The 24,196-nt window shown below is 37.5% G+C and overlaps 1 protein-coding gene across 1 annotated transcript in view; it reads left to right on the forward strand.

The window, feature by feature from the left end:
- Window positions 1-24,196, forward strand: part of LOC139736384 (uncharacterized) — a 47,943-nt gene that overhangs the window by 15,129 nt on the left and 8,618 nt on the right. Inside the window, exons 2-7 of the mRNA XM_071647138.1 lie at window positions 14,138-14,221; window positions 14,653-14,879; window positions 16,782-17,051; window positions 17,434-17,676; window positions 18,316-18,470; window positions 23,347-23,579. Coding sequence (XP_071503239.1) covers window positions 14,138-14,221; window positions 14,653-14,879; window positions 16,782-17,051; window positions 17,434-17,676; window positions 18,316-18,470; window positions 23,347-23,579 — 1,212 coding nt within the window. The remainder of the gene's footprint in view (window positions 1-14,137; window positions 14,222-14,652; window positions 14,880-16,781; window positions 17,052-17,433; window positions 17,677-18,315; window positions 18,471-23,346; window positions 23,580-24,196) is intronic.

Raw genomic sequence — 24,196 nt, forward strand, 5'->3', positions numbered from 1 at the left:
GACTCATCATATCTGAACAAGCCTTTATGAGTCATTTTGGACAGGCAATTAGAACTCACAGTACTTTGGTATTCTGAAAATGAAATTGATTTTTACAAGTTTAATTGATTTTGCATTTTCTACTTTCTATGATCTGTTTTTGTATTAGAAAAGAAATTAGAGGTCAAGGGAAATTTTCTGGTTTTTTTTTTTGTGTTGTTGGACTATGTAATTTATTAAGATCACTTGCTTTTCCATGTTTCACAGGTTAACTTTTTTTTTTTGGATGTTGTGAATATTTTTGCGCACTTGCCTTTGTCAGGGTTATGTCCTGATGTCGACGAGAACTTTACTCATGAATGCTTCAAAGTCGATCCTTGAACTTTAAAGATTGTCTTCCCCATATGTAGGCTGAAATTTTGAAGTTGCTTTTTGATCAGTCACGAATAAGAGAAAAGTGATAAATTTCAAAGCTTCTTTAAGAAAAAAATAGGTATAAGTGAGTTTTAATTGTGAAATTATAGTGATCTTTAAGTAAAATGGAATAAGATCCATTTATTATCCTCTGCCAAGAAGTGGTGCCTGAATTGTTATGGTTTTGAGTAGTCCATCCCTCCGTGTGTGTGATAGCTTGAAATCTGTTAAAATAATCATAAATGTGAATAAAATGTGTTAAGCCTATGTATGACTGAGTCTATCAAATTGCATTATGGAATCGAAATAAAGGTCACAGTCAAATTTGTCTAGTTTTTCTTTGTAATAGATTCATACAATGTCTGTTTGTTTTTCATTGTTTCCTTACATTTTCAGCCTGATGCTAGTTTTGATCACCACTTGAAGAGGGAAAGCAGAAGAAGATGCAGCTCTTGATGCAGCTTGCTTGCTTGAAGATCAGAAGATGCAGCTTGCTTGACAGAGGACGTCAGAAGGATAACATACATGTGTACCAATATTACTTCATTGTTGACCACTTGGTACTACCCTGCCCTGGTGATATCATTCAGAGTGCCTTCGACACATTGTTCAAAGCACATTAAATATGTGTTTTGTCTACGGTATGCAAAACCTCTCATCAACCTTTGGACATTTGGAATTACCCCGAGTTCGTGAACCGAGATCTAAACTTTCAAATAGATAATGAAGTGATGCATTCTTTAGGAGTTCCCACTGAAACTGCTTTTTTTCACTGTTTGCCATACGAACATGGACTGAGTGATGGACAAACAATAAATTTCGCCCAGGGGGCCTGTGTACGGACATAATTTGATTCGTTCAATGGTTTTAGAAGATACGTGAAGAATCATCATTGTGACAATGAAACTGTGAAGATACTCCAAGTCCAGTTCTATGGAGGAACCGAGATAGAGACTGATGATACAAGTTGTATACAGTTGATGAAGCAGTACTCTCCATTAGTCGATGACAGTTTTTGATGAGGAGGTGATTACCTTTAGTCAAGAGGACATTGAACAACGACCTTGTAATTTTTACATGTCCTAGTTTACATGTGTCAGTATGGAGTAATGCATTACCATGGTAACATCAAATTTTCATAAAGATTACAAATACAGAATGTGGATCAAGCTACTCAATTTTAAATCAATTCTGTTGAAATTCGATTGTCCAGAAATCTGTTGCCATGGCAATTGCAGTGTTTAAACAAATCATACAAAATTGTGTGGATCACGCTGCTCTCTTAGTTTCTTTTTTTTAGCATTTAAATTTGAATTTGATACATATGGTCACTATGATAATATGATATCGTGCAAGACACTTTTTGTGGGGGTCATAAATCCGTTTCCATGGCAACAGCATCTTCATACAAATCATCCACAAATACGATGTGGATTCAGCTAACTTCCTCAGATTTTGAGCATTTGGCTTTAAATTTGGCACATGTGACCACTGTATTATGTACCTGTGCAAATTTTATTTTTCGTCATTGTCAAATAGTATGTTGTCAAGTTAATGGTATTTTGTAATGAGAATCGTATAAACTACAAGTGGATTGAGCTTACTCTCTCAATTTTTAGCAATAACCTTGAGATATGACACCTATATATTGTGACAAGATAAATTCTAGATGTGCAAAACACTTTTGTCGTCAATGTTAAACCATGCGTTGCCATGCTAACTTATTTTTTTTTTTAATACAAAGCAATCGAAGATATTGTGATTGACTCATAACTCCCTCATGTTTTAGGCATTTGACTTGAAATTTGGCACGTGACCACTGTAGTGCGCTAATGTGCAAATGTCATCTTTTGTATCGGTCAAAGAAAGTGTTATCATGGCAGTGACATTTTCAAATTAAAAACTTACACAACAGTTGATTATGCAATCTCCCTCAGTTTCTGAGCATCTGGCCTGAAATGTTGAAAAGAGTGCTAATGTAATGGCAACCATCTTTTAAAATGAAAATCAAACAAAAAATACTGTGAATTGGGTGAGCTCCCTCAGTTTTCTAGCATTTGACTTGAGGTTTCGCTCATGTAACCAGTGTAATCTTAAAATGAGTCGCACACTGATCTCACTGTTGAGTAATCTTGCTTTGGTAACAACTTTTGTTACATTGTACTTTTTTTTCAACAAAAGGCATACAAGAATATCATGAATTGAGCTAACTCTCTAAGTTTTAGGTGGGGGTATCAATTACATCCAGTTCGAGTTGAAAATATTGGCCCAAGAAGGCCTTATGTGTGTCATTTGAATATTCAAATGATCCGAATTTCACATGCTTGTATCATCACTTGCAATAGCATTGATCAAAAGAAAGAGTATAATCTTTTTTTTATGTTAACATTTTACAACCAGACTGGATGATCTATGTTGAATATCTGAATTACACAGCTGAGTAGGCAATTCAATTTGAACATTTGAATGATAGAGCCAAGAAGATATAATACTAGTATCAATTTCATTTGAAAATTCAACTTGATAGTGCCAAGAAGGCCAAAGGTATTCAGAGTGAGTATTTAAATTTGATATTTTAGCCTACAATAGCCATAATGTATCTCATTTGCATAGATAATCAAAGAACCAACTGACAGGGTCAAAGGTATTCCATTTTGATACTTATATTGTAGAGATGAGGCTTTCATTACATGTAATAGAATTATTGTGTTTTGTTGTGACAGACAGAATTTATTAAATATTTTGATCAACCTAGTAGCACGTGACTGTCTTTCACCTACTTACATTACTGTGTTATTTTGTGCGATTGAATGTGGAGAGTGTGAAATGATGTCGAGGTATCGACACTTCAAATTGTTAATAAGTTGGCATCACTTGAAATTTATTTCTCACCCTGAAGCGTTGAATCAACACTTCTGTGGTGTCAAATAAACACCAAATAATGCAAACTTATAACACTTTGAAGTGTTAGAATAACACCATGACAGGTGTTGGGGTATAGATTCTAACAACAAATAGTGTTGAAGTTACACCGTCATTGGTGTTAAAGGGTGTCAAAAGAACACCAAAGTGGTGTCAACTTATCAATAATCTAAGCAACACCAAAGCTGGTGTTGGTATATTTTAACACCACGGGTGTTGAACTTACACCATAACTGGTGTTGGGATGTCAAATGAACACCATTATGGTGTCAACTTCTTAACACTCTCTTAAGTGTTGAAAAAACACCGAGGCTGGTGTTGGTATATTTTTACACCCTTTAACACCCATGGGTGTTGGATATTTTAACACCAGAGATGGTGTTACTTCAACACCAGATGGTGTGGTCCTTTATTGAAGTTCGGCCGGTGTTAGATTCAACACCAGTGGTGTTAAATCTAACACCACTGTTTTTGCAGTGTAGCGATCCACGTCCGACAAGCTTTGCTTTTTAGTGGATCACTATTTTCCATGATCGAATTTATTTTCCGCTCGCCCACGTAGTATTTGTACAGTGTTCCTCTTTATTATTGTACATATATGTTGTTCTATAATTTGTCTCGTATATTACATGAATCTTTTGCAAGCGTTTGAACAATATCAGTTAATGACATGTATACATTGTATTATGTTTTTGATTTTCGTTGATTGGAAATAAACTATGATTGAATTGATTGAATTGAACTAAAGTGGAACCCCCGCCCAAAGTCAAGTGTTAACGAGCGCTTCGATTAAATAATCGAAAATGAAAAGCGCACGTTCACATATTTTCAAAGAGCAGTACACATTAGTCATCACATCACATCACATCTCCTCACATTGGTTGTACGCCCACATGTAAGTTTAAAGACGTTCTCGCACCAAAGTTGGACATCTACTACATCCTACTCCTGAAACTTCATTGCAATTTAATTGTGACTTCTATACTTCTATTTTCTTCAAGAAAGCATATTTTCATTTTCATTTCTTTAATGTGCTTAATTCAGTCCGAGGACTGTTCTTCCGCATTAGGTTTGTGCGGATGAAAAAAGTACAACAGAATTGTAACTAAACTGTAAAGACAAATAGATACACAATAGGATGAAAATATAGATTTAAAAAGGATGTCGCACAAAATCAGTACGTGCGACTTTTTGTTGGTTTTGTGATGCACGGTCACATAATAATCCGTTTGGTTTTTTGTATAAGTTCATGTTTATGTGAGGGTGGGAGTGTGTGTGTGTGAGTGTACGCTTGTATGTTTGGCGATTGGGGTAAAGGCTCTCTTACATCCGGTCGTGCGTGCTCCTGCGAGTGGTTTGCGTGCCAAAAATGGGCCAAGTAGTGAGAGGCACGCAAGTGGAAAGTACTTTTTTTTTGGTGGTCGCAGCCGCAGCACGCAGCCTGAAAACTGAAAACTGAAAACCAGTTTTTCGCTACGACCTGGCTGCGACAATTAGCACGAGTGGGGCACGCTCGGAGTACGCAAGACAAAAATACTGAGTAAGTTCGATAGGTGTGCGTGTAACGCAGGCAAAACATGCAACAATTTCGGGGGGTATTTTCCCACAAAGGCGTACTTACCACGCAAGAGGCTCTTACTTTCCACTTGCTTTCAATGTACGTGTTAACAAAAGGGGGTGAGCGCACTTCCTCCGTGCGTATTACCTACTTCCAAAATGCGTGGTGAATACTACTACCGTACTTGTGAAGTACGTCACACTCAGACGACGAACGTGATCAGCACGATAAAAAGTGCGTCAGAAGTACTATGTCGAGACATGCTGAGGTGCATTGTGCCCCTATATAAAAGCTGATACGGACAGCGTGATTTCAGTTCCGCGTCGACATTTTCTGCAGTGAGTCCACATGAATGATGAAGAGACTCAGTGCACCCTTTTATTTTATTGTGATTATCCGTGCGTTCTTCCAATTTGACGCACGATTGTCTTGCTTAACACTTCCATGCTCCTTACGTTTCTCTTACGTTTCTCTTACTTCGTAAGTACGATTTCTGAAAACGTACGCTTCACTTGCAATTCACGTACAATTATCCCACTCGATCATTGCGTGCGACAGAAGTAGAGATCTTACGTGGTCCTTACTTCTTCCTACTTCCAAAAAGGCGTACTAACAGACCACTTGCGGGCCTCACTTTTTGAGCAAGACACACCTACTCATTAAGTACTTACTACATACTTCCCCTCCGATTTAATTTTCACCCTGCGACAACTCCACACCTGACAGGAACTCCGAGTCCGCACGATCTCTTAACACGCACGACGGGATGTAAGAGAGGCTTAAAGCTGCATGAATACTTGATCTCAGTCTTTAAGACTGAAATACATGCAAGACGGAACATGGGAATAATCTCCGATCATGTTACAGACTTGTTTTTGCATCACGAACAGTTCCTGAGCAGCACAAGGTGCTCGTGCATGCTTTGCAGGTTCATACACTCTGCTATGCACGTGAACCTGTATAAGTTTTTTAGCAAAGCGAGTTAACTCCATTCGTGTTTATTGTGGGACCGTTATTTGCAATTAAAGCTGCTAAAACACAAAGAAATCGAAAGCAAGGCATCGAATATTTTTTGTCATAACGTCAAGAGTGTTCCTTGTTAAATAACTAGTTATTTGGAAAGGTTTTATTTTGCCATATTAGGGAACTTTAGATTTAGACGCGCGGACGTTAAGAGGGAAAAAAAAAACGTTCTGAGCGTGCGCAGAAGCGCGCGTCAAGTCGATCTATTTTTAGCTTGCCTACTTTTTTTTACAAGAATAATTATCATTAGCACATTGATTTGTACAATAAATAAGACTTTAGGAGACTTTAGTATATAGTATGGAGACTATTCAATGCAGGACAGGAAATGGAATTTCATCTTGCATACTCGTATGCACTCCCTTCTATCTTCCCCAAGGGAAAAAAAAAAACCCAAAAAAAAGAACAAAAACACACAAACAAATATTGATGAATAAGATCAACAGAATGTAAGCCTCAATGTCTCCAGCAAAAGCTTGATATTCGGTATGCTACTGTCTTTAAAACAGGTCAGTACCCCTTTATTGGTTTTATTTCTCCCTTCCAATGGTCATTGTGATGATTGCTGGGAGACAGCTTTTTATGGCCGTAACTATTACTTTTAGGGGAGAGGATTAAGTCTTCATACGAAGTCATGCGTACTTTGGACGCTACATATGCTTTTCACAAGATCGGTACTTTGTTTGGGGAGTGGATACAGCCCCAAGTTGACGGTGAGAGGAGACCAAGGAAAGAGGGGGGGGGGGGGTCAAATAGCACTCGTTAGAACTCTCTTCAGAAATGAATGTTTGTTTGTACCAACTCTTTGAAAATCGTTCACATTTTAGACACATCCAGGAGAGGGTATTAACACGGAAGGAGGACTGTTTCACAACTGAGACTATTAATTTGAATTGAATTGAAAAGAATTGAATTGAATTGAATTGAATTGAATTGAATTGAATTGAATTGAATTGAATTGAACTGAATTTGAAATCCTTATGTGTCCAAATGGTTCAAAAGTTAATGCACGTTCTACAGTGGCGGATCCAGGCGGGGGCGCCTGCAAGAAGACAAGCAAGCAACAAACAAACAATGAACGAAATCTTGCTCTAATTCTCGTTACTTAACTGTATCAAACATTCTTGGCCAATTCGAGTGACTTGGTCATGAAGATAAGTCTCTTCCTGTTAAGATGACATCATTCACACGATTGTCCGTGGTAATAATGAGTTGCGAAATAAGAGTCAATGCCTTGTTATCTGCATGCAGGAAACAACGTGATGTGTTGCAATGTTGATTGATTGGTAGGCAATGTTTTCACGTGGCCGGGGCGATATCAGTTGTGACTCTGTTTTCACTTCGCTTTTATTAGAATATAATTTATAATATTCATGTATATGATATATAAAATATAATATAATAAACTTGAATCGGATCTTATGGATTCGATTTAATTTGCTTGAAAGCGTTCATCTTTATATAAAGGGGGGGGGGGGGGAGTCATCCTGGCAAACAGCCGAAAAAGTCAGTTTGTAGTTCCACTGTGCGCATGAGCAGAACAAAAAAAAATGTCATTCGTGGTATCTAGGAAATGTAGGCTTTTAGATTCAGTGACGATAGCATTTGTGATTATAAACCATGTAGGATCTACCTTATGCTTCATAGCACTTCAAACTGACAGCAGAGCAAGTCTGGTATTCAGCAATATTAATTAATAGAAAAAGATATTCATGCATTCAATGCAACACAATTAAATTGGTGCTTTCCCAGATAGGAGTACACATTGAATTGCCATTCCACTATACTGTAGTTCATTCTCTGTTAACATGAATTCCATTTAAAAAAAAAATGTTAGATAAAATGTAGAACTGTCGGGTAAAATTAAACGATGTCGTTTTGACAATGAGTAAAGACAGTGCCTAACCACTGAGAATCAAGGAAAGTCTTGTTTGTCCAATGTTCACATGGGCTAATTACAAACTTGCTTGTTGCAACGGCTTTTACAATTTACAAATGAATTATACTCTAATGGATTATACCCACTCGAATAAACAAGAATATAAACAGCGACATAAGCACGATAATACTTACCGTTGCTGGTACTTCGAGAAAAGTTGACAGCCACCCCCTCCCTCTGTCTGTCTGTTTGTTTGTCTGTCTGTCTGTCTGCCTGTCAGTCTGTCTGTTTGTCTCAGGAACTTCTGACCTAATTGGATTTGAGACTCTCATATTGTCTCTCTTACCATCTTTGTCGACACTTTCAATGACACATGTTGTCGTTTTTCAGTCACAGCAGGGCTCCACTATCATGTATCAAAGCTGGAACAGTGCCGTATATATACGGCATTGAGTTGGAACGAATACAGCTAGTGTCTGCTTGCCAAGCAATGCTTGCTAATGGCATATTAGAGAGAGATATCACTGTTTTTCACCTGTCTTCTTCAGTTGTTATCACGTTGTCAAGCATTTGTTGTCTTTTAAAGGGGTTGCTCCGTAGTTGCACCAATAAGGTATGGAAATAAAGAAAAAATAGGAAGGAAAATATACTTTTTTTCGAGTTGTCATTCCGAAGTCATGCTGTAGGGGCCTGCATTCAAATAACAATTGTTAATCACAGGCCTGGCAGAAATGTTGTTTAAGTATTATTATTAAGAGATGTGACACTCATAGAAAGTGTTCAGCATTACCTTTTTTTTCTGTTGTCTTAATAGTTAACTCCAGCACCAAACACGATTTCCCATGTCCCAATGAAATCATTTCCACGTCCCGGTACTGAATTATCATTCAAGTAATCGAGTGTCCGAATTAGGATTTACAATTTTCCCCACATAAAAATACCCTTTCCTATAACGCGCAGGCACACACGTATAAATAATACACACGGGGGTCTCCCTCTCTTGAAGTCAAGGGCATTTTCTTTTTTCAATTAGGGCGTGAATGAAGAAAGTTTGTTTCTTGTCTTTTATCTTAGGTATTGACGTACACTGTATTTGTTAAAAATAACAATAATATTATTTACATTTAGGAGATGTCAATTTGAATTTAGACATTCCTTTCTTCAATTTGTTCTATTTTGCCTCATTCCTTTGTACATCTTCAGTCAAGTCATGCTATGTTTTTGTGTTTCTCGTGTTTTGTTCCGTCCTGTCTAAATATCATTTCTGTGCGAAGTAATTGAAAGTAAGTATTTTCATAGGTATCTTTTGAGTGGCTACAATATATAAACACGCTTTTTGGTGGACCTCTCAATTCTTTTCCCCTCTAAACATGACTTTGTATTTTGCCGGTATGCATATACATATTTTTGTTAACTATCAGTTTATCCTGTGCTCAATCGAATGTATGCCTACGATGTAATTCCTGATTAACTATACTGTGTTACGTTTTGATGGGAAACAAAGAATGAGAATAAGTTAAATGAATTAAATTGAATTGAATCGAAATGATTTGAATTGAATTGATTTGAATTGAGCACATTCGCTGGGTTTAAAGGTCCTGTATACCTTTGGGAATAGTGATTTCAAAAATGTTCAAGATATAACATTTGATGCATATATGCATAGGTCTGTTGTATCACAAAATATCCTATACCATATAAAATTTTTGCAATGAAACCTGAAATATAAGGAGATATCAGTGTTTTTCTCAATACACTGTAGCTGTAGACGGTTTAGTCTGAAAATATATTTATCATATCTGTTGTTCACATTTTGTGTATTTTGTGTATTATACGAACTCAATTTTTTTTACAGTGGTTGTTTCTATCCCTAACTCACATGTAAAAACCATTTTAAAGCAGTAAAAGTGGGTTTTTGTTTCATCTGCAAATGATAAAGTATGCCTTTAAACGACATATTAATGAGATGCGGAAATAAAGAATTCTTCTCAGGTCGGTGGAAGGTTCACGAGATGATGGCATAATTTTCCCTCCCAACTTGTTTCTGTGCCAATTCAAAAACTCAAAGTATCACTTTCCTTTTTTTTTCAAATAATGTAACGAAACTGATACGGTTCTGTTTGATTGAATTCGCTTTATTCAAATGAAGTCATCTTGAACATGGAGTGACCTTTCTCTTTAAAGTTTGATTGCTTGTATTCACGTCATTGACTACCAGCATAACATACCATCAACACTCTCACTGGATAAGAGCCTCAGGGAGGAACATCAACAAGGATATGTGAGAAGAGTACTCACATTCAGTGACAGTAGTACCGTCAATTGTGACACGACTTTTCCTCCGGTGACAACTGCTCATAAAGACTCATTTTGTCCAAGGACTCATAGGATTATAGGGTTGGGCTTCTGATACACTGTAAAAACATCGGTGTTAGATTTAACACCACGGGTGTTAAATCTAACACCGATCAAACTTCAATAAAGGACCACACCCACAGGTGTTAAAAATGCACTGTAATGGTGTTGAAAAGTGTTCACCTGACACTTCGTGGTGTTAATTTGACACTGTACCTGGTGTTATTTTGACACTGTACTGGTGTTAATTCAAAAATGACACCACATGGTGTTGATTTGATATTTGCTGGTGTTAATATCAATGGTTTAACACCCGTCCAGCTTCAATAAGGGACCACACCAGCTGGTGTTACTTTGGTGTAAATTTATTTTCACATTTTTTCAAAAATCTAGTATTTTAATGTAAAATTCTTGATCGTCTTGTTTAAATTAAAAATCAACAAGAAGTGCAGTTACTAAGAAACTCTTCAAAAAACAGTTTAAAATTTGGAAATGACACCCGTAGGTGTTAATTTAACACCATAAATGAGCACCGAAAATTTAACACCAGCTCGGTGTTCACTATTTAACACCGGACTTTTTGCAGTGTACCGTTTTAGGTTGTCATAGGGTTTTTGGTGTAGTTTGATGTGAGGATCGAGATTAGGGTTAGGGTTATGTTCGTGGATAGAATTTATGTTTGGTTTTAAAGTGTGCAGATATCTTATGGGAGCAATTGTCGCAAGAGCAAATGTCATGGAACCACTATTGATATCTGATTCTATCTTCAGAGTGCTTGATTATCATATTGACAGACCATTTTTTCCCTCTCTCACTGTACATTTCTTTGTTGATGATGAAGCAAAGTTTCGAAGTACACAAACTTCTTTTAGGACATTTAAATAACTTGAACTCGAGGTATGGATATTATTGACATAATCAGCGCTATAGGTTTCTTAAAACGTGTCATCAATAACAAGTTAAGATAGTTGTTATAAGCTACTGAAATCCTTGCATCTGATTAGTGGAGAGCAGATTTGTCATAGAAATGCAGCAGTTGTTACAAATAAGAAGTTTTATGAAATCAAATGGGGCCCAGGTCGCTGTGAGTGTATTTTGACTTGGTCAAATTGTTGGGGCGATAAACAACATGATAAGGTTTCAGCTGTAAATGCCTTTAGTAGCTATAGTACCCTCTTTATAATTATAATGTGACCTTGTGCCCCTCCAGCAATGGATCAACTTCAGCTCAGAGTCATGAAGGATGATAATTTTTCAATAGTCGTTCCCTTTCATCCGTGCAGTACGTAGATGGCATGCAGTTACTGTTTAATCTGACATGGTATTACATGTATATTACATCCATATACGCGCGAATTATGGTTGACTAAAAGAATGAGTATGTTTGAAGCTAGAGAATGGTGTTCTATCTTACGAAGAGTAAGGTGTAATAGTTATAACAAAAATGTAGTGTATCTTTGACTTAATTTGTTCACACCATTGCGAGCACAATCTGTTATGGTCATAAAAAATACATATGTTATTTCAAACCAAACAGCGGAAGAGGACGCATTGAAAGAGGACGAAACATGACATAATAAACTTTTAAATTTTAGGAATCGTAAAGTTGGACATCCTTGGTCTTCGCCCTCAAATTTCGTCATAATTTCAACTTGACAACAACATATTATAGTCACAGTCACATTCATACACGTATAAAAGATCAGGAGAATGATTTCACCCACCCGTACATGACTTCCACTAACTGGCACCAAAGATTTCAATAATTCAAGTTTCTCGTGTGAAACGGACACATTCCTTCAACTTCACCCGTAATGTACGTGGATAACACTATCCCTCCCCCATCCTTCTGAAAGAAGTAAATGCCGTACACTATGCTTACTATGAAGTTTATACACATAATATGCTCCGAAGGAGGCGAGGAGCGGAGGGGGAGCTCAGGGGGAGGGGGCAGGCAACCTTTCCGACTACGTAATGGTACGACAACTATAAAACATAAATTCGTTCAGACCGGTTACCACGTTTACTCTGGTCAATAAAGTCACCGCAATAACAAGCAGCTGCAGCTGCACCAAACACACAAAATAAAGCATGACTTGTAAAAATGACCGACACCCGGTGTACCGCGTGCCAACACCCGCACACAGACACACACACACTCACACACACACACACACACACACACACACACACACACACACACAAAATGAAAAAAGTCGAGGAGCGTCACACTGATGGTTTTATGGTTTATTTTTATGTTTCGTATAAAGTTGGGACGTTTTGCGCGCGACTGCGTCCGGGATTAATCCGAACAGTCATTGCGCCGCCTACGCGCATGATGGCGTCGTTACGTAATCGACCTAATTGTAATTGCCCAGCTCTTCTCTTGTCCAGGGAGGTGTCACAGCTATGTAGTCCCAAAAAGTGAAAATAAGACAGGGACAGTGTAAAAGTAAAAATAAATAGGTGGACTGAAACAAGAAAGTAAGAATTTCTGGCCTTGTGGTGCGATTATAATCAAACTTATACTTGGGGACACATTGGTAATAGTGCGAAAGTATTATCATACATGTAAAAGACGTCTTTTTCTCTCTCCCTCTTTTCTCTTTCTCCCTTCAAACTGCTTTACCATTTACAGTATACCGTTAGGTATTTTTTTTTAAATCTCATCGTGGTCTTTTTTCATCGTTTTTGACACTGTCGTTATCATCACAACCCTTTTCCGCCTTCTCTTTTCTTTGAGTACATGTCGTTTGTATAGTATATGTCCCTATCTAATGTCTGTAGTGCTGACTTACAAAACAAAACAAAACAAAAACAAAACAAAAATTACTTTGCATAATATTCTGCCCTGCACATCATCATCATCATCTTCTTCTTCCTTGTTGCTTTACTTTTATCATCTCTCATTGTCGTCATCATCACAACCTTCTTCCGCCTTCTCTTCTTTTTCAGTACCTGTCATTTGTAATTTTTTTTTCCACAAAGAAATTTTATTCACTTAAACATTCAGGTACAAAGTAAATGTCACATTATTATAATACATAAAGACAAATGAAAAAAAAAATTGACAGGCAGCTACAATAAAACGTCTAAATAATGTAAATACGATTCCAATTGATATTAGATACGAAACATTTAGTTTTTTTCAGACATTTATTCATCTACTTTCTTCGCTTGCTTTACAAAAAGACAAAATTGGCTGAAATGTAATGATTTCTTTTTATTTCTTATAGAAAACATAAAGTATTTTGCATACAAATAAACCACCTTGTAAAAACTTCGTGTTTCTGTAGAACCAAGTATAAAAGCACTTCTAATAATTTGAGTTTGATTCTGTAACATAAGTTCCTGTATTTGAGCAATAAACCTTTGGTTAAAGGGATCGTACAGTCTTGGTTGAGACCTAATTTCTGGTTTCTAACATTTTTTGTGGGATAATGAGAAACCTCTTATGAAATATGAAAGAGCATGTAATTCTATGAGGAATTCAACGTTTATTAGATAAAAATTGGTTTTGAAATGGCCGAGATATCCCAAAAAGAGCGATTCTAATAAAGTGCGGGACCCACACTTTATTACTATCGCTTTCTTTTACTTTGTTTTTGGATGTTTCAGTTATTCCAAACCCGATCTTCATCAAATAAACTTTGAATTCCTCTTAAAATGGTATGCTCTGTACTATATCATAAGTGTTTTCTTCGTATCTTGCAAAAAGTTGAAATCCCAATTCTCATCTCCGCCAATACTGTACCATCCCTTTAACATCATGTTCCCAAAACAAATGTGCAAATGTTTCTAGAGCTCGAACAAAATGTACAGAGATGTGTGTCAGTTTGCAATTTTTTCCCCATTGTAACAGTAATTTATTAACACCAATATTTTTATGCACCAGTATTTCTTTCCACAATCTAAATGATTGCGTGTAGTGATGGTTTACAAAACACAAAACAAAGCAAAACAAACATAGAAACACGATTTTGCACATATTATTCCGCCCTACACAGATGAGGCGGCGGCAAGGTGTGTCAGGTCAACCGACCAAGAGCCCCAGACTGGTGTCTTCGGAGACGATATACCTTTAGTCTCAGGTGAGCTGGGAAGCTCATTCATAGTTTCCTCTAACTTTACTGTCTTGTAGGTTTTTATGTTTTATTTCTTTGTAACTTAAAGAAATGTATAATGCAATTTATAATGCACTTCATTTTATGGAAGATCCCATGTTAACGTAGTTATGTGGTTGCAAACATTATGGACTGTTAGCTGGTTGATTTCGAATCTCACGAGGTCGGATCATGATGTTTCATCTAAGTTTGTTTGTTTTTTCTTGTTCTGCTTTTTTCCGTACCCAGGTAGAGAAATTGTTATTCATGTACGATCGATGCGGTAATGGTGTTCAATGAGATCTTCAAGGGCTTTTTCCTACAGTCTTGGTAAATCAATAAGTCAATACATGTACACGTGGATATATATGTTTATGTATATGAAATTATGTTCATGTGTTTTCTTTCTAACCCCATAGCCACATCCGGGACACCACACCCGTGCCTACGTGACTGCAGCACCGCCGATGGCCCAATTGTGTGCGAGTACACGTTGGTGGTGGAGTGGTATTACACCATGTCGAAGGCCTGCTACAACTGCCCATGTACCATGTCGGACTGCGATAGACCGGACTGTGTGGCGGCTAATGGCATTCCCAAACTCATCATGGTCGCCAACCGAACTTTTCCTGGACCATCGATAGAGGTTTCTATCGTCTTAGATGAAAATCTTTCGTAATGAATAACTATAATCTTGAATGAAAGCAGGATGATATAGCGCAATTATTAACACACTATAGCATAATGATAATCTTAGCAACCGGTAACTCCATAGAAGACCAGCAAGTGTAGATAAATATGGGCTATCCAGCTAACTTCTCAGATACAAATATGAAACAAATGAACAAAAGACTGCCTTCCAGTGCTTCTTGTCGTCTTGGATAAGACCACTGATGATCAGCAATGAGTTCACCAAGCATGGTTATAATAGGGTCTCATGGATGCAACGGTGGTGCCCCCGGGCAAGATACCTTATCCTCGTTTCTTAGTCCTTTGGAGGGGCATTTAAAGGGATTATTATTATTATTATTATCATTGTTATTATTATTTTTATTATTATTATTATTATTGTTATTATTATTATTATTATTATTATTATTATTATTATTATTATTATGTTTTATTCGGCTTTCATTCACAAATATCATAGTACATAAACATTATTTTGAAATCAGAACACACTGGAGTGGTAAGGGTGCACCAGGTTGGGCAGCCCGGGTCTGGAAAGAGCCAGCTGAATGACTTGGGCCCTCAGGCCATCCTCCCCAACCCACCTGGTGCACCCAAAACAGTCAGTTTACAATATAAAAAAAAATACATATTTCATTAACAGGCATACATCTAAACAACAACAAAAACAAAACAACTGTTCCTTTGTAAGTGTCAATTTAAGATATGTGTAACTACCCACCTTTCTTATTCTATTCAAATATCAGAGGTCATTTTCTGCCTAACAGAACTAAGAAAAAAATATTATTAATACATTGCATATATGTCTGTCAACTCTTAAATTGCTACAGACATCAAAACCTGACTCACTTAAAATTCATAAAGTTAACGCACAATGCATAAATTTGAAGTTTCCATGTAAACCATATAGCCCATATTCCCTTACAGCATTTCATTTTAACTTCATTATATTTAGACAATTAACAAAACAGAACTGCAAGAGAGAGAGAGAGAGAGAGAGAGAGAGAGAGAAAGAAAGAGAGAAAGATAGAGAGAAAACAAAAAAAAACATCATAAATAACTGAATATTTAACTCAACGTACCCAACCCAACCCAACACCCAGGGAGCCAGCTCAACCAGCAATGATTATCTGCATGCTTTCTATTGGGAAATAACAAAACAAAACAAAAAACTACCGTGGCAATGTACCGCTCAACATTGAACAACTGTACACTCTGCTCCTTATGGTATAGTAGGCCTATTGATGGAAATTAGAAATGAGCTTTTAATCTTTTGAGAGACTCTAAAAATTCATTTCTGAAATGCCACAGAGCATACCATTCTAAGAGGAATTTAAAGTTCATTTGCTGAAAATTGGTTTTGAAATGGCTAAGATATCAAAAAAAAAAGAAGGTAAAACCAAGCGATCCTATTAAAAAAGGTGGGTCCCACCTTTTCTTAGGATCGCTTTGTTTGGGTATCTCAGCCATTTCAAAACCAATTTTTATCAACAAAACGTTGAATTCTTCTTGGAATTACATTTCCTTTCATATAAGAGGTTTCTCATTATCTCACAAACAAAAAGAAACAAAATCTGAAGCCTCAGGAGCCCGTTTCATAAAACTTGTCATCAGTGACAAGTTGTCATAGATGTGACAAGCTACTGAAATCTGATTGGCTGAGAGCAAATTTGTCATAGAAATGTGGCAGTTGTCACTGATGACAAGTTTTATGAAACGTGCTCCAGGTCTGAACCAAAACTATTGTCCAGTTGCAGCTTCCTTCCTTTCACTCATAGTCTCCCTAGCGGCAATATGCAGTGAATCATTAGTTAATTTCACATTATGTTTTTCTACTGTCTTGTTTAAATGATGTCAGGTTTGTCAGCACGACCAAGTCGTTCTAACCGTGATCAACCACGCAGACAACGGCGAGGGCATCAGCATTCACGCCCACGGTATCTACCAGAGGGGCACCCCATACATGGACGGCGTCAGTATGCTGACCCAGTGTCCCATTGGGCCTCACACCAAGTTCACCTACAACTTCACTGCCGACCACGCGGGCACGCACATGTGGCACGGACACACTGGTATGCACAGGGCAGACGGCCTTTTCGGTCCCCTGGTCGTCCGACCTCCAGATAAGGTACGAAAAGAAAATCGGTGCCATGAACCTGCACGCAAGCTCTCACAAGCTCCAAATATCAACTGGCAATTACCATCAGTTTGTATCAGATTTGCTTAGCTAACTTTCAGTTCATAGTACCAGATATTCAGTGGTGAATAATATTACTGATTATATTTAATTTCATTTCTCTATTTCTTCACAGAAAATTACAGCGTTAGGTGAAAACAGTTAATAAAACAAAAATGGGGCATATTTGGGGGAACACTACATCAACATTGAGCGACTCATATTATGTTAATGCGATCTTACTTTGAATAGACACGGAGCCTACCGCATTCTTATACCTTTATCTCACCCAATTTACCGCCCCCCCCCCCCCCCAACCATTTCTCTTTCCAAGACCAATCGACAGCGCGCCCTCTACGATCTTGATATGCCAGAACACATGGTGATGATGAACGACTGGATACACAGACCGGCTGCTCAGGTCTTCGCCGATCACCATCACGCTCGTGGGGAAGACAACCCGGATTCGATCCTCATCAACGGGAAGGGCCAGTTCGCCGTGTACATGGATTCCACGAGTTTAGAATCACCTGCGCCTTCTTACGTCACTCCTCGGGAAGTGTTTGAAGTAGAACAGGTGAATATTATTCTGCGTTGAGTCTGATTGGAATTATGAATATCATTTCTGTCAATAATGATTATTTTTTTAATTTTATGTTTTATTAGAACAATCATGAAGAGTCACACTATTTACAAATTATTTGCGTGACTGAATAACAAAATCATAAAATTTGAATAGGCAGTCAGCGGAGGCAAAATAAAGAAAAAATGATTATGAATCCAATATTTCCAATACATTGTATCAAAAATTCTTTCAGATGTAACAATCGATATAACAAATCAATGCAATACAAAATAATAAATTATGTGATAAACATACATGAAAGCTGAACAGATAGAAATTAGAAAGTCCATAATCTGTATATGAAACAATTATTTGTTAAAAACCACTGTGTTAGGAAAAGTTTTAGGGAGTGGACCAAAGAGAAGAAACGAAGCATTAAATGTGATGTTAATCTATGAGAACTTGATTAAAGTCCACTTTTTGACCCCTCCACTCCCCCCCCCCCCCCATACCGTATCTTCACTCACAACACACACACACACATACACACACACACACACACACACACACACACACACACACACACACACACAAACAAACACACACACCAACTGATTCTTTGCCTTCCCGTCATACCTCCAATTCCTGTAGGGTCGTAGGTACCGGTTCCGATTGGTGAGCAGTGGGATCACCAACACGCCCATGAAGGTGTCCGTGGACGGCCACAACCTCACGCTCATATCGACCGATGGCTCGGATGTGGAGCCCAGGACTGTGGATGCCTTGTTCCTCTTCGGAGGAGAGAGGTAATGGGGCGAAGTAGATGTCTTTTGTGGTATCTTCTAGTTTGGTATTGTTTTGTTTGGTTGTTTCTTGTGCTGTCGCCACATCCCTATTATGATAATAACTGTGCACATTGGTCAACTACAAAGTAATTTCCCTCACTGGTATATTATTTCCTTTGATTTTGCTATTCAGTGGCGGATCCAGAGGGGGCGCAAGGGGCGCACGCCCCCCTTTCTTTATCGTTAAAAACAAAAGAAATAAAGGGAAAAAATGAAATGAAACCCGGTAGTGGCACCAAAAATAATAGTTACGCCTCCCCCCCCCCCCTTTACAGAATTCCTGGATCCGCCCCTGCTATTCATTAGGTTTTTAAAGGCTCACACTATTACTTTGACTGAATGGAGCCGTATTGAACTAATATGAGGCCAGATGGCTTGTTTAAGTGAGCAGTAAGGACTGAGATAGGGTCTACATTATGAATTTTGAAATATTTTCTGCTAAAGAGAATTTTGAATGGACTCACTTCCTCCAGAGCGGTTAAGCCCTCAAAATCATGAAACTGTGCAAAATGTGACTAATGCATGACACTTTTACCAGTGTTAGTAAAAAGATTCATTCTAAGATCGGGATGTAAGTCTGATTTGGCCTCTGATGACCTCCAGAGGTCAATGAACATTAGCTATCAGAATATTGATGTTTGGAGGCATTTGTGAATGATAGGCCTAGATCTTGGTAACGATGCACTGAATATGCATTTACTATACAAAGGAACTGTCTTCCAATTCCACATGGCATTGACAGGTTTCTACCTTTAACTTTTGAAGAGGTCAATCACCTCAAAATATCATGGTATTGATCTGTGATGTTATTAGTTAATGTTGAACATGGTTAAGATGTGCAAAACAAGCATATCTGTTTTGCAATGAAACTGTCTTCATATTCCAAAGAACACAGACAGGTTTCTACCTTTGACCTTTCACCAGTGTTAGTACATACCATAACATTCATTTTAAGATCGGGAGGTAAGTCTGATTTGACCTCTAATGACCTCCAGAGGTCAATGAATTTTAGATATCAAAATATTGATGTTTGGAGACATTTGTGAATGATAGGCCTAGATATGGTTACGATACACTAAATATGGATTTGTACCACAAAGAAACTACTGGTATCTTCCGACTCCACAGGGCATTGACAGGTTTCGATCTTTGACCTCTGATGACCTTTAGAGGTCAATGACCTCAAAATATCATAATATTGATCTTTGATGTTATTAGTTAATAATAAACATGGTTAAGATGTGCAAAACAAGCATATCTGTTTTGCAATGAAACTGTCTTCATATTCCAAAGAACACAGACAGGTTTCTACCTTTGACCTCTGGTGACCTTATAATTATGTATGAACCAAATGGTTTCTTTTGAACATTTATTGTGTTAAAAAGTTCTTGATAGTTCTTTGCAGGCAAAATGTGTATATGAAAATTCCGATGTTAAGAGCATGTGATGGGAAATGTAAACGTATGTGCGAATGCTTCTGTGTTTCCTGCTAAACTTATTTGTTTTGGGGGAAAAGAAAAGAGAAGTCTCGCTTCATGAGAGATGTTAAGATCCCGCTCTACTATGTTTACACCACAACGCCTACGGATATCTAAGCTGGAGGTGGGTTGGTATGTCTTGTATAGAGCCCTCACCGTAAGTGCGGATTAATTGGCACGGTATCTTTTGAAGAGAAACAATACTTTGTTTCACATTGTTAGTGGGGAAAAGAAAAGAAAAGAAAAGAGAAGTCTCGAGTAATTATAAGAGATGTTGAGATCCCGCTCGACACCACAATGCCGACGGATGTCTAGGCTGGAGGTGGGTTGGAATGTCTCAATAGGATTGATTTCTGCGCCATATTTTTTTTTTTCAGGAAAACATCAATAAATTGGATTTGAGTAATTTGTCGACCCCCCCCCCCCCCCCCCAATAAAGCAGGACAGTACGTGTACAAGAGAGCGTGTAACTGCAGCTTGGCACGCTATCTTTTGAAGAGAAACAATACTTTGTTTCTCACAAAATTATGGCAGAAAGACAACCGATAATCATCCGCTCATGTGAAATCAAGCAGACGTTTTTCAAAACATTTTCAAGATGCATCTTGGTGAGTTACAGTCTGTTAAACATGTCAATATAATGTGAAAAACAATTTGAAGGCCACCTGCAATAGGCCATCTGCAATACAGCCTCACATTTTCCGACATCACAACAGCTCTCATCAACACGTTCCATATATACTCGTGGTTAAGAGGGAAAATAATAATACTGCAAGATTGTTGTATTTCCGAAAAGACAACAGACGGAAACTGATTACACGTGAAATACATAAACTTTTTTTTCCATGCATCTTCCCCATATCATTACACATAAAGCAGTGTCAACCAGTGCAAAATGTCGGAAATACTAGAAATTCCCCTGATATAAACTGTCATTCTCTTGAAGCATATTGGGATTAAAGAAAATTGGAAATTAGTTGGATGTAATTTTGTTTTGAATTCATGTGCTTTCAATTTATCTATTTTGTTATAGATTTTCAAAATTGAGGGATGTAATTTCGGCAGTAGAGTAGAGATCATTGCCAATAACAATTAAATCTGACTTTGTTATTTAAGTGAATTCCTATTGAAAATCAGGACAGTATCATTAAGTTGATATTTTCAAACTAGTGTAAGCACTAGTTATTAATGTCAATAAGGGATTACCATTGTACATTGTACTTGGTGCCACATCCCCTAAAAGTCTGACCTCACATTGTCCTCAGAGGTCAAAGTTGGATATACGTGAGGTAATGACCAGTGTTCTGTGGAATGAGAAGACACTTCTATTGTAGCATAAATAGTAATAGCATAATGCATGATTGCACACCAGGTATACTGTTAACAATACTACACATCATACTTTTATCACTATTCTGGTATCTTGAGGCCATTGACCTGTCACAGTCCTCATAGATCAAAGGCAGAGACATGTAAATTATTTCCTTTGATTTGAGGAGTAGAAAAAAGATTCAGTTAATTGTAACACAAATGAATTATAGGATGTCGTTATCATTGTTTATATTTGTGATCGTGCACCTCAAAACGAACATAAAGTCGCACACAAAGATTTTTGCGTGAGGACTGAAAATAAGTGAAATGAAATCAACCTAGCCGAACTTGACTTTTTCATATTTTCTGAAAGAGCGGGTCTTCTTTTACATTATGCTAAAATTTGGTATCATAAAACGGGCAGGAAAGTGTGTGTGTGTTTTTTTTTTTTGGCAGTTTATCTCGAACATTTTTGGTAGAAATGTGTGATTAGGTGGGTCTTTAGAATCCCTTTCTCATTTCTAAAAAACCTTGTCCACACTCTTCATTTTCAAATCTAATAACTTTTGAAAAGATAGCGCTACTGCTTTGAAAGTTGGCATTAATTATGGACAGAATGTGATAATGAGGCATGCTTAATTTCATTTTAATCTGATAATTCCTTCATTGTTGTTACTCTGGTGGTTTACTTTCTGTTTTTGTCCCATTCATCGCACAGCCCGCACGGTTTGGTAAAGATTACGCGCTTGAATAGACACTGTACTTCAGAGCCTCTTTTCTCAGTTCACACTTTTCCTGAGTTTGTGCTTTCTTTCCAATATTTAGATAGGTTGGGAGAGTCCATTTGATTTGAGTTATACATCATTTTAAAGCCTTAAGTCTGCTCTTTCAGAATATGGTCTTAAAGGACAAGCTCACCTTCATAAACATACAGATTGAGAGAATGCAACAATATTAGTAGAACACATCAGTGCAAGTTTGAGGAAAATTGGACAATCGATGCAAAAGTTATGAATTTTTAAAATTTTTGTGTTGGAACCGCTGGATGAGGAGACTACTACAGCTTGTGAGTCATATGCGTACAACAGTATAAAGAAAATGTAAAGAAAATTCAACATATTTTCACTTTTTTCGCATAATAAAAGAGCACTTGACTTGCCTCTTTCTAAAGGCAGGGGGAATAATATTACCCATAACATTTGTCGGTAACAAGTCGGACGAATGTGTACTTTTTTCAAAAGATGAAATTTTGTGAAATTCTCTTTATATTTTCCTTATATTGTTGTACGCATGTGACATCTCAGTTATTCAAACACTGCAGTAGTCTTCTCATTCAGCGGTTACTGCACAAATACTTCAAAAATGCATAACTTTTGAACGGATTGTCCGATTTTCCTCAAACTTTCAATGATGTGTTCTACTAATATTGCTACATTCTCTCAATCCTTATGTTTATGAAGGTGAACTTGTCCTTTAACTAAAAATTCATGTTTGGAGACTTTTTGTTTGTTTTGAGGTGCAGGGTCACATTTAATAAATTGCATCAAATATCAATATTCTGATAATCTGAGGTAACTGACCTCTGGAGGTCATCAGAGGTCAAAGGTAGAAACCTGTCAGGGATCTGTGAAACATAGAGGCAATTCCACTGTAAAAAAAAAAAAAAAAAAAAAAAAAAAAAAAAAAAGATGGTTTCAGTACATCATTGCCGTGTTTATTGACCTTATGGAGGTCATAAGAGGTTAAAAGTAGAAAACTGGCAGAGCTCTGTGGAACATGAAGACAATTCCACTGTAACAAAAAATGATGGAGTTTTTTGTACGTCATTGCCATGTTTGAAATTATCTAAATCAATGACGCAAATTTCATCGACCTTGGGAGGTCATCAGAGGTCAAATCATACTTATCTCCCGGTCCTAAAATGAATCTTATAGCATGTGCTAACACTGGTAAAAGTTTCATGCTGTAGTCAAATTTTGCACAATTTTTCGGCTTATCTGCTCTGCTAGAATACAAAATGTGAACTTAATATTTTGCTTTTATTTCAGGTATGACGTTGTTCTCGATGCATCGCAAGATGTTGGTAACTATTGGCTAAAGGTGAAAGGTTACGGACAAGCTCGGGGAGTCATCCAAGGCTACGCCATCGTGCGATACAAGGGCGCCCCCATCGCCAACCCGACGCCCGATCCCACCGTCGACCGAACGGGCGTGGTCTTCCAAGAATGGAATGCGCCCCCTTCTGACACCGCTATCACAGTCAACCAGCTGGTGGCACTGGGTAAGAATTTGTATTCATCGATTATCAGTTTTGTAATGTATTATTAATTTACATGACAATAGTTATGTGACTTGTTCAAGCAAAAAATTGTTAGGGTTAATCGCAGGCGTCTAGGACTGGATGGTAATTTGTTCGGAGTGACATTGCATTCTCTGCTCAAGTTGGCCTTCAAAAAAAAAAGCGAAGATAGTCAAGCAGATTGGTAAAGTTTCATCAAAACAATTGACGTGAAAACGATAAGTCGATGACGTCATCATGTCACAAGTCTTTCCGTTTGACCTTCACAGTCACGTCCTTGAACCCTATAATATTATGATTACTTGTTGATTGTGACCAAATTTTCAGAAGTCTTTTTGCATATCAAATCACACCAATTGATTTGTGGCGTTGGGGTTATTCGCTCATCGCTCGACATGCATGCCACTGTGTAGTTTTGCGTGGCCGACGTGACCGCGGTGTGTTTGTTTTTATTTGTTTGGTTGTTTGTTTTTTTTACACAGAGATAAAAAGAAAATATATCTCTCTGTTTTTTTTTACACGGAATTGCAAGCTTTTGAAGTGTCATAACTCTCTCATACCTTTTTCCAAGTTGGATGAATCCCGTAAGATTTAATTTT

The sequence above is a fragment of the Diadema antillarum genome, unplaced genomic scaffold (genome assembly GCF_040938485.1).
Source record: "Diadema antillarum isolate AM-2024a unplaced genomic scaffold, OU_Dant_1.0 seq00000643_RagTag, whole genome shotgun sequence".
In the NCBI taxonomy this organism is placed as follows: Eukaryota; Metazoa; Echinodermata; class Echinoidea; order Diadematoida; family Diadematidae; genus Diadema; species Diadema antillarum.